We start from the raw sequence: 12515 nt of genomic DNA on the forward strand, positions 1-12515 counted from the left end.
ATGGAAGTATTTAGCATTCTGTTTTTTTTGCACCATGATAAAATTGTAAAATAGCCATTATTGAAAAGAAACATGGATATTACAGATGATTCCAAACTTTTCAGTGGTAATGTATACATGCACACACGTATGCACACACACACACACACACACACACACACACACACACACACACACACACACACACACACACACACACACACACCATCAGTCATGCCAGTTCAATGAGTAACTGCAAAATGTTGGTTGTAGCAGAACATGCAAACACAACCAGCCACAACACAATGGATATGTGTCCTACCTCTGATCATTTCTGTAAAAGAGTTAAACATTTTGAAAAACGATTAGGACAGCCCTAAATAAATTGATGAAACAATTGTCAGTAAAACATGATCCTAGTGAAATCAGTTGCTTATGTACTAGGCATAACATTGATTTAGGCTGAGCCAGCAGGTTTAGTAGCCACATCTGATAGCATCAGAGGTAATTTAAGAACCTGACAAGTTCAGAAAGTTCACATCTATGCCAGCTAATTAGACTGAAATCTTTGTGTGAAAACTGAAATTTGACACTTTAATATTGTGCATATGTCTGTTTGCCAGCTTGCCGGAGATACAGTAAAGTATGCAGTAAATGACAGTCCAGTATTTTATTAATAGTTTCATAGAACTTCTGCATAACCACGCAAGAGCTGCTGTCCATGAAAGAAGTGGCAGACATTTTATTATAAAACACAGCATGCTTTTAAAATGCCTATTTAACTGGTTGTCATGCAGGAAGGGAGCGCTGTTAGAGCTCAATGAAGCAATATTGAATCAAATGACTCTCTGCAGTGTGTGAAGAGGTCACCGGCCAGTCTCATTGAGAATCAACAACCCATTCTACAGAACAGACATATGCGTATGCAATTTCCATATAGTAGTGGAGGCAGGCTCGAGTATTGAATCAAATAAATAGCAAAGCATTTCGATTTGCGTTAGAAGTCCTTCTCAGCATCGCAGGTTTGTGATCTTTAACCAGGAAGATGAATGGTTCACTGACAGAGTCTAACAACAATCTGATTCAAAGCAAAGCAGCTGCTTATCACACAGCAGTGAAAATCGTCAGCGTCAATGGGATTTGTGCAGGATCCACAGAGTTATTATTTTGAGGTGATTTTTATTTAATTTACTATTTATATACACATGGTTATTATCTTTTCTTTTTCTTTCTTTTGCCTAAGAGAAGCGACCGCGCCATGATGCGGCCACTGCCAAGCCTTATTGTGGGAAATGGTGTTCCATGGGTAATCAACTGTGACACCCTACCTATCATCCTTTAAATTACGACTAAAGATTTTTCCATTTCCATCAGAGCTCTGAATCTGTTTCTTAACGATGTCGGTGTGTCTTTGAAGTGCATTTCTGAACATTCTATGGGCCTTTTTTTTTCCATCCAAGAGCCAATCTGCTGTAAAGCCTAGATTTGTGATGTGCTGCCATGACTGCTGTCCTTCCAGGATGATCTCAAAGCCAACGAGCTCATTAGATCTGTCAGAGTGGTCCTTGGGTTTTAACCAAGGTCCTTCTTTACGGTTTGCTCGGATTGTAAGGATGAGTGTGTCAAGGAAGATGACGTTGTTTTTCACATTTATTAATGATGGAGCCTTTCCTGAGCCTTTCAGAGTAATCCCTCAATACTGGGATTGTATCTGACTGTTCCTTAGACCTCACTATAGAGTCTCTACTTGTGCCTTTTTTTGGAAATCATGTTCGAAAATTGCAGTCATTACCTACAGTATATGGGGCATAAACAAGATGTGGCAACAAAACAACATCATCAAAACAAACTGCTGTTTTAAGATGTTTTTTGTTTGATTATTTGTTAACGCAGGTACCCGCCGCATGACAGTAGTGGAAAGATAACAACTGATTCATGCCCCTTTTTTAAAAATGTCTATCAAAAAACCCATTTCCCATCTTATTAAGTATTGCCAATCAAACATGACAATTTATTTTTCAAATATGTAAGTATAGAAATGGTGTACAGTAGAATATAATCTACAGATGATTTAATACATTTAACATATCTATAATTGTGGTCGAACATAGTAAATGAAATGCCCACATTTGTGTTAAGACAAAGAACTTTTTTTCTTCCTACTTTTAACGAGCTGCTGCCCTTATAAAAATGAAATTTTGAAAACTAGAACCATGTTTTGGAAACAAGCAGTGAGTCGTTCATTAAATGCTGTCGAAGTTGTCACGTGTGAAGCAGAAGCAACAGCCAAAAACTTACATCTCACTTTCTTTCCCAGGATTTCTTTATTTAACCACGGGTAGCAAATGAAGATGTACTAGTTTTGAGTCAGACATGTGAAGTAAGGTCAGACAGGTGAAAATAACAGTACGTGAAGTTAATTAACTTTGCGTTTTTTGTCCCCATTCCCTCGGTGCTCATTACCTTTAAATGGAGCCACACATTGGCAGAAGTAATTACCAGGCTGGTCAATGCAAGTTGCTCCATTCTTGCAGGGAGATGAAACACACTCGTCGATGTCAAGTTCACAATTTGTACCTTTGAGACAGAGAAGAATGCAGATTGATAAATGTGTTCTATCGAAGGGTTGCTGACGTACGGTTTGGCAGTCAATGTTTGAAACAAATCATTTTTAGGTGCTGTAAGCTAAATCAGAAGAGAAGGCAGGTTGTACTGCTGTCTATACTACATACCAAAGGCTTGTTTACATGGATTCAGAAAAAACACAACATGTACTCCTCATCCAAATCAAATAAAGTAGATTCACTAACCTGCGAAGCCAGGCCCACATACACAACCATAGCCTAGAACGAGGTCGACACACGTGGCATTGTGGAGGCAGGGTGAGGATATGCACCCATCCAAGTTGACTTCACAGTATTCCCCTGTTAAGACAATGTCATTTAAAAAGAATCAGTGGTCACACACACACACACTGCAACTTTTACTGTAACGTTTTATGACACATGCTCAGTTTTCCACTTTTACTCAGCTTAAGTAAAAGATATTTCAAGTGACTTAAAACCTCTCGCTGTAGAATGTTGTTGTATAAGTTTGATGACTTCTGACTTGAATCCCTTTGGTTGCAGTATTTTAAGACAGTTGTCACACAAATTAAGTCAGGCAGCTGTTTCACAGGCGCATTTTGCAACACCCAAAAAGGAACACATTTTGACTCTTATGCTAGAAAATTGATTTGACACTGATATCTAGCTTTGAAATAGGGCCTTTAAATGTAGATATCAACATTTTAACAGCTAAAGAAACTACTAAAGAAAACACTATTAAGAGACAGTTATTACAAAAGATGCAGACATACAGAAAATATTCTATGAGGCTGATTTATACTTGGTTCTATATTAAATATGAAACATTTTATCTGAAAACACAAAGTAGATAAGCTACAAAAAAACTATTTATTTGCTTCACTTTACACATTCCCTGTCTACTTAATTCAAGCTTTTGGCTGTTAGAGTGAAATGCCAAAGAAGCAAGAGGTGTTTGAATTACAGCAGCATTGCATACATTTATAGTGTACTGTTTGTGCTGCTCTTGTACCATTATAAAGGAAAGAGCCAGTTTTATAACCTAATTACGCTGTGGCCTCGATGTGGCCTCAAGGTTATCACTACTTGAGTGTTGACACACTGAGGTTCTCTTAAGAGAAGTTGCCAATACTGATGCTGCGCGTCGCCAAAAAACATTTCGATTTCTCTGAATGACACTGGGGACATCCAAAGCTTTTGATGAATCCACTTAATGCTAACAGAAGTGCAGTTTCAGCCAACCTATTACAGCAGGTTCCCTCCCTTACACACTTTATGTAGAAAAAAAAAACTGTCTGTTCTTAACAGCTGACACTTAAAAAGGTTCACAGTTTATCATAGTATAATGTATGCAGTATAAATACAGAAAGTGATCAAATTCCTTCAAAATTTATAAATCATAAATTATAAATGTTGTTATAGTATTAGTGTATGTTTGACATTTTATTTCCTTAAGTGTATCATCCATTTAAGTATGGTTTGAAATACTGCACATGCTCAAAATGTGGGTTTAATCTAAAATGCCTGCGGGATTAAGCACATCACCTGCCACACACACTTGGAGCAGAGACTCTTCACATAAAAAAAATATATTGCCCTGATGGGATTTCTGTGACTCCTCTGTAACCATACTTCAATAAAAAGGTTTCAATTATTGCAAGGCACCAAGGTTGAATAGAATTTAATCAAAAAGTGCTTGTTGCCGCAAATCCTCAAAAAAGGTGAAGATTGACAGGCAGTGTTACCGCCTATAGTTTAAGAAGTGGGACTATAAACACATTACGTTAAAGCGGGCAAAACTCCTTGGATCTGGCCCAGAGCATGAAAACATTGTCTACATTTTTTCATATAATTACCCTAGTTCAGCTGTGGGCAGAACTCTTGACCCATTGATTTTTCCTGAAAGCTGATCCAGGGCCAACAGTAGTCCGAATCAAATCGATCATACTCTTTAAATTAATGAATACGAGTACATTCATTGCAAATGTGTCTCGTTAATACATGGGGATTGAAGTTTAAAGCTCAATGTCACATTCAGCAATAATGTTTATGCAGCTGCAGCAATAGCAAGATGTTCTTGTTTGTCACAGTATGTGACTTTATACCATTCTTAGTGTGGAGCATTTGATGGACATGAAAGAACAGTGATCCACACTTTATCAAGCTGACTGTAAAAGATGCATAATGAGCCAGTACGTGTTTGAATGTCGCTTGGCTTATTTTCCCGCAGTAGACCCTCAGCCTAAATTAAGTTAGGTTAAGTTACTTTATTAGTCAATGGTTACATTGAAATATGTCTTTTCGCATATCCCCTCTCAAGTTACCACACTTCGGAGGGGGTCAGAGGCAGAGCGCAGGGTCAGCCGCAGTATAGCGCCCCTGGAGCAGTTTTGGGGTTAAGTGTCTTGCTCAAAGACACAATGGTAGAGATGGTGGGCACCGTAGACGTAATACCAGCCTCTGCTAGTTTTACAACTAACACCCTCAATGAGGTCGCTGGGATCGAACCAGCGACCTCATTGTTACTGGTCGGCCACCTTTCCTCTAGGCCATCCTACCAAGTTATCACTCAAGTTAACATGAACAGAATTTTAAAAAATACTTAAGAGTGCACCAAATGACATGACACATGGACATATTCCATTTTAATTATAATTACCACTCGTTATGAAAACCAAATGTTTCATTTCTGGATGAAAAAACTATTGGATTAATATGATATATTTGAAGTTCATTTAATAAGGTTGTAAAATAAACATTTTCTTTTATTTAATTCAAGCTTCACTCACTCGCGTTCTGGGAGAGAATGATTGGACCCCTGTTGGCCTTTAGATCCATGCTAATGAGGGTTAAGACACACACAAGTGTATAGCGAAATGTGTAATTTAGCTGAATACAAAGTTTGCTTTCTTAAAGTCAGATTAAAATGAGACCACAGTACATCAAAATATGTGATCAATTAAACCAACAGTACATTCTCTCTAAATTTAGATTCGATTTCATCTCAGTATTTCCTTGACATTATTTGTATGCGGAGTGACCGAGACCATGCCCACGCATACAGTATAGGCACACTGGTATGAACAGACAAACTCTAAGTGCCTCTACCACTCAGGATTCGTCAAATAAAAGCTTCAGAAGAAAACATTTGTTGTAAGAAGTGTATACAATACCTGTAATTCCGAGAGGACACTGGCAGCTGAATGAGTTGAGCTCATCCATGCAGGAGCCTCCATTTCGACAAGGCTGGCTGAGGCATTCATTCACTTCGATCTCGCAGCTATTTCCTAAAAAAGTATGAAAAGGGTGCACAACATGTTGACACATTGCTTGGGTGAATTTAAAATGCCACCTTAACTCGCAAAGGAATAACTCATGAATATAGCGTTGACCTACCGATAAAGCCAGGAGCACAGAAGCAATTGTATCCATCGAGAGAGTCTTTACAAATACTCAGAACTCCACACGGCTTTTCTTCACAATCATCAATGTTTATCTCGCAGAACTGGCCTGTTGAGCCTGCAGAAAAGGGGAGAAGATGTTATGTAGTATTCCATCGTTTCAGGGGACAATCCTTTAAAGTGATGCGTGTAGGGTTTTTTATTACTTAACGTAGCATAGATCCCTATTAATCACACTATCATATGGTTAGGTTAGTCATTTATAATTATTATTACATAAATAATTATAAAGAAAGAAGGGCAACATTAGATGATTTTCTTCTCGTCTTTCATTTCCTTCTATTGCACAAGTGAAAGACTACATTTACAATAACTTTCTCATTAATTAAATGGTAAAAATACTACACACACATGAGCAGATCCTGTCACCAAATGCAGGTGAGAAGTAGGCTGCTAGCTATAACGTGTGGATGTATCAATGCAGATTCTTGTTTTTGTCAACAATTATGTTGAAAAAAGAAAAAAAACACTTGTGATAATAAACTAAAATTACAAAATATAAAGATAGGTAATATCCCGACATTTACATACAATATGTTTGCAATAACTAAGGTAGTTAATGAACAATTCTTTAAAGCAATAGTTACCATATTGTACAGTTACTTTGGTTAACTTCCTGATACAATCCAAATATTAATTCTGAAATGTTAACTAATCTTTTCTATACATGTGAGTAAAATGCTGTCTCACGATAGCATATTTCTCTGATTGTGAATTATTTGTTTGATAAAATACCACTAAAAGTATTTTAGATCCAAAGCGGGCACACAGGCATTCCAAGCATCCTCACTGCTTTCAAGTCGGTTCACAAACTGATGAACTGAGCCTTGATTAACACATTTCATATAAGGGCTGTATTATGTGTTTTTGCTTTAGGCCGGCGAGAATAGACTCCCACTGAGACGGAAGCTGAAGCAACAACATGTGGGGGTGCGTCTGCTTCATACATGATTCACTGGTGGATTCGCCCCCCCATTTGAAACAAGCACCTACCTGGCAAACAATCACACTTGAACCCTCTCGGCAGATCCACACAAACTGAAGCGTGTTGACACAGGCCATCAACACAGCGGTTTACGGGTGTTTTGCAGTGCGGGCCACCGTAACCGTGTTGACACACACATCTATAAGTGTTTGCCAGCTCTTCACAGAGGAGGGTCCCTTCGGGGTCACAAGGATTTGACACACATTGGTTCCCAGACGAGGAGCAGTCGATGCCATGGTATCCTGGAAGAGGTTTGGATCAAAGCAGTGATTGATGTGCTGTGCAGTGTACAGTACCTCTCTCCTGCCTACCCACGTCTGACAGACAGCACGGATTGTGATTTCACATGGTACTGTCACTGCTAGTGTTCCCCCCCCCCCCCCCCCCCACTGATTTACATATTTCATCCAGCCATAAGCTAAAGCTAAGGAAGGATTTCAGAGAAAGAGAACTGTGGGATGTGGATTATTTTATTTTTTTGTGACTCGTTTGTGGATTTTTACATTTGCTTTCTAATGGTTTTAATGGTATTAACTTATTAATAAGAGCTGATTGAGGATATCACATTAATGAACAACATATTTTTCTCCAAACATGGTTTATTAAAAGGACTGCATTTAAAAGAGAGGAACTAATGTAGAATAACCCAGACACAATGACACAATTGGTTAAAATAATTGTAAAGCTTACTATTATTTACATTTTACAGGTCTAGATTTCTGAAAAATGCAAAGCTTAATCAATGTATCAAAACAAAGACAGAGGATAACACATTTGTTACAAATCTATTGCATACATGTGCTTGTTTAATACCTGGAGAGCAAACGCACTGCATTTCCCCCGTTGAGTTGCGGTAGCAGGTTCCGCCATTTTTGCAGAACCCAACATCTGATGCACATGCAGAGAAAGATGTGGAGCAATTTTTACCTGAAAAGGTGAAAAAAGCAAAAGCAAAAAAGATGTATAGAGCGCAATGAAGATGAACACAAAGCTAGAAAAACAAACCCCATCACACAACATAATGACACGTCTACACAACCCGTTATACAAGTGACTTTACACCCTAGAGAGTGACGACCATCAGCGTGATTATAAGTCTGGAGTCAGTAGGGGTCCTGTTACAGTTATACTGACATCTTTGTACTTGCCATGTCTTGTGTTGCATGTCTGCCTATGGCATGACAGTACAAACATTTGAATACAACTCCCCAATTCATACTACTCAACAAACATACTGTATGGGGCTGATAAATACAGAGATGGTTCCAGTAATACCTCACACACATTTTAATCTGGAGACACACCGAGTGTATAAGAAACATACAGCTTGGCATCTGGAATCAGTATTACTACTGCACATACATATTTCTGTTACAGCATCATTCCTAGACTTGTAAAGGATGTATTATCGTCGAAAAATAATTTCCCCTCTATTCAGCTTCTACAGGAGGAGAAACAAAGACATCTCAACACTTCATCAGCTGCAGTCATTCTGAAATTGGTAAAATGAAGTCTTCCATTGAACAATGGAACCACTCTGATGGTTATCACTGCTGAGGAGTCATCAATCTGCAGTATATTCATTAAAGCCGAAACTAGGCAAAATGATGACACAGATAACTCACCGGCAAAGCCCGAAGGACAGATGCACTCATAGTCTGCAACCAGGTCAATACAAGTGGAATTATTGGCACAGTATCCATGGACACATTCATCATAGTTGATTTCACAGTTCAACCCCCCAAAGCCTGGTGTAAAGAGAGACAGAAAAAAAATTCTCTCATCAGAGATGGCGTGTGAATGTCAGTAAACACCAGACTTGAAAAGATACTAATTAGTATCGTATCGTACCCAAAAGCAATTCATTGCAGCTGTGAAATTTAATATGACTTTTTTTCCTACATGCTCATCACAAGTAAACGAATACATAACATGGACCGCACCACAGTCTCCTTTGAGGGGTGTATTATATTCGGACATATTGTGCATGTCTACCTGACTCCCAGTTTTTGCCCACTAGCCCATTGATATGTTAAAGATAAAAAAGGTTAAAGTCATGAAGAAAAAGTGAGTGCTGCCAATTTCTGAGATTTTAGTCCCCCATAAATATATTCCACCGCTTAGTCACGCCACAAAATGACTACCATTAGCACTGTCACACACGGCGGCTACAGGAGGGCCATGACTAATGCCTGGCTATCAGCACCATCGGTGCAGGTCGAGTTCTCATCATTTCTCAAACTGACCATGGAACCAATTTCCACCTCTCTCCATGTCATAAAATTTGACAATTACTCTGACTACATTAAAAATGCATAACAGGCTTCAACCACAATCAAGGTTTTAATCAGAGGTATGTCTCACAGGTAAGGTGTCAACTGGACCAAGATATGATTGGGGAAAAAAACAGATTTATTCCCTCTTACCCTAATGAGTTTACCTGCTGCCAGAATTAATTTATGTGTGCAGAGACATTTAAAGCACATCTTTGTTAACATTATGGGTGCTGAGCTGCAAGCAAGAAAACATGACAAACTGTGGAATAGAAAATCAACCCTGAATTAAGGGTAGCAATCAACATCACGTGCTTGGAACTACTTTAGTTGAAAACGTGCAGGTTTTTAAGTCCAAACAAACACAATAACAAGTTCCCTGATTGCTTCTGGGTAGGACAAACTTCTGTTAGCACTCAGCACTCCAAGGCACATGGCAATACAGGTAGACATGTGATGGGTGAAAAAGAAAATAAGTATCAAGTACCAAGACTATCTTCCAGTTGTGCAAAAATAGTTGAGTCCTTGTGCATGAATGTAGCTGTCTATGGACTGAAGTATTCCCCTTAGTTGGTAGCAATCATTTATTCACGTTGAATGTTCTGTTTATTGATTGTTCACATCTATTCAGGTTATTTGTTTCTTAGCCGGGCAATTGAGTCTGGGAAATTATGTTTCATAATCATTTCCTGCAGTAATGAGTTGATGACGTCTGTTCAAAGACCTTTCTATTGTAACTGTTGAAAGGGTTAAAAAAATCGTCCATTATGATTGAGGCGGCATGGCCCTTAAAATTAAATTGACTAACTAACTTATTATATGTGGGATTTAGATATTAAAAAGACAAATATGTGCGTGCGTGTGTGTGTGATGTTATTATAACACATATCAGTAAGGGAAAATATAGAGTTTTGGCTCCATTGATTTGGTTTTCGGGATATTTCTATATAGTAAGAAAGGTATCTCAATGTGTGGTTATTGAACACACAATAACTTGCCCATTGATTGATCTGAATAAGCCACATAACCGTATTTTGTCGAGAATTGGGACAATTACAATTGCATTGAAACTTACCCTCTGAGCAGAGGCACTGATACAGGTCAATGCTGTCCACACAAAGACCACCATTCTGGCATGGCTTCGAGTCACACTCGTTGAGATTTACTTCACAAAATGACCCTCCGAACCCTGCAGCACATGTATAAAAAAAAGGGAACAAAAGAAAAGAGAGAGAGAGAGACTATTATTGGATTCTTTTTGCCTGGTTTCATTCCTCAGCTAATTAGGATCAGCATGACTTTGTTTTCACAAATAAAAGCTGCTTTTCAGAAGCTTGTATTGATTCAAAGATCTTGCTGGGCACATGCAGACTCAGCTCACTGGATCATTTAATCATGTTTAATAAGAGCCAGTCATTGCCCTTGTGATTTATTACATTACACAAGCCAAATCCACTGATTTTTAAGATCAAAGTCAATCTATACACAAAGGGTACCACATGAAAGAAATGGCACGCATCGGTGCACATGTGTAATTGTGTATCACACACTCACACACACACACAATAACCAACATCTAGTGTTTAAGGCACATCATTGCCGGTGCTGTGTACTGTTGTGTGCAATGTGAATGTTTCAGAGCATAAGGGTCCTGAGCCTTTCTTTCAGTTAAGAAAGGATGAGTTTAAAAAGAAAAGTCACAACAACCAGTTTACAAAACCAAGAAGAAAATCAAACAAACAAACAAAACCAAATGTTGCATTGTGAAAACCTCCGCAAAATGTGTCTCATTCTTGTTTATGAAACAACAGCTTTTGGACCTGAAATAATTGTATAGAAAAATAAAACTTCAACTCTAACTGCAAAGTTGTTCCTTTGATATAAATGCTAATGTAAAATCAAAAAGATACCGCCTAACACTTGAAAATCTTTGAAGAATTTCCACAGCAACCTTCATAAGAAGCCTCTACCATATTTATTTTTGTTCGACAACCCTCGATACATTTGTAAACACGCAAAACCATATATGAACCATCCCGTGTGTTGAGGTCATCCAACGTTGTTCAACGATGTGATCAAGTGTGAATACTAAACAGAGGTCACAAAGTTGACAACGTGGGATAAACAGTATAGGGAGGGAGGGTACAAGTAGCATGTTTTGCAACATATTAGTTTGGTAAGTATAAGTCAATGTGGATGCCAAGGCTGCTGACCTGAAACATCTAGACAAGACAGAAGCTTGCAGTTTACCCTCGAGAGGTGATCTGGGGAAAGCAGCTCGCCGCGGGTTGCTTTCATTTACATAGGAAATCACTCACAATCCTTCACTTTGACATCTGCCAAGCATAAGTGCAACAGGAGTAATGGAGTTACCGTTATTGATTGGGTTACAGGAACTTCTATGTAATAGCTATTCATTTGAGAAGAGATAGCGGAGCTGGTGCGGAGTAGTGTCGACTGAATTATGATGGCTTTGGCAGGAAATTTTTTTTCATTTCAAGCACCATGACCGTATCCAGGAATTAGCTACATGATTTCCTATGCCACACTGGCACTCTAGTCACTAGCTGCACATGTGTCCTTGACTTGCACCACTGTAAAGCCAGAGAGTTTCTAACAGGTCAAGCCCTTTCTACTCACTCCGGTGTTATCCCCAGTCACTGCAGGCAGCTACTGCTGTGTTAACACCGCCATGCTCAAAGAGGCTAATCAGAGGCACTTGACTGACACACAAACAAAATAACCTTTTTTGCAGGAACTGCCAAATTAAATCTGTGTAAATCAGCATGAGCATAGGATTAAGCATGTCTGCCACCGAAGGATAGAAGATGTTGCATGGTGGACAGCTTTTAAAGCCTTATGAGGGCAATTTGGGGATTTTGGATATTGGAGTGCATAAATAAGATTTTTAAATGTTGTATTAATATTAAATCTAGTAATATAACTATGACAAGAAGTAGCATATAAGAGGCCTTCTGCAGTCTGGATCTGATAAAACAAAAAACTGCCTGTCATATAACATTATCTTACTGAATTAGTAGTAGTTATATTTACTGTACAGCCACACACTACTTTGAGTGCAGTGACCTCGACTTTGTGCGAGTCAGTAAGTATGCATGAGAAAATGCACACATTCTTACCCCGGAATTCCACTGGCTGCGGGTGCGGTGTCCAACGGTTTTGCTCCGTGCGCTCACGTCCGGCAATACCCACCGGCTCCGTTTTCAAAGCA

The 12515-nt window shown here is 38.7% G+C and overlaps 1 protein-coding gene across 1 annotated transcript in view; it reads right to left on the reverse strand.

Moving 5' to 3' along the window:
* The window catches only part of eys (eyes shut homolog), a gene marked incomplete at its 5' end in the record, with an annotated part of 143662 nt that overhangs the window by 104314 nt on the left and 26833 nt on the right, over positions 1-12515 (reverse strand). Inside the window, 7 exons of the mRNA XM_080036510.1 lie at positions 2443-2556; positions 2790-2903; positions 5738-5851; positions 5961-6083; positions 7824-7937; positions 8636-8758; positions 10359-10472. Of these exons, the coding sequence (XP_079892636.1) occupies positions 2443-2556; positions 2790-2903; positions 5738-5851; positions 5961-6083; positions 7824-7937; positions 8636-8758; positions 10359-10472 (816 nt within the window). The remainder of the gene's footprint in view (positions 1-2442; positions 2557-2789; positions 2904-5737; positions 5852-5960; positions 6084-7823; positions 7938-8635; positions 8759-10358; positions 10473-12515) is intronic.

This window comes from Ammodytes marinus (genome assembly GCF_949987685.1).
Source record: "Ammodytes marinus genome assembly, chromosome: 11".
Classification (NCBI taxonomy): domain Eukaryota; kingdom Metazoa; phylum Chordata; class Actinopteri; order Uranoscopiformes; family Ammodytidae; genus Ammodytes; species Ammodytes marinus.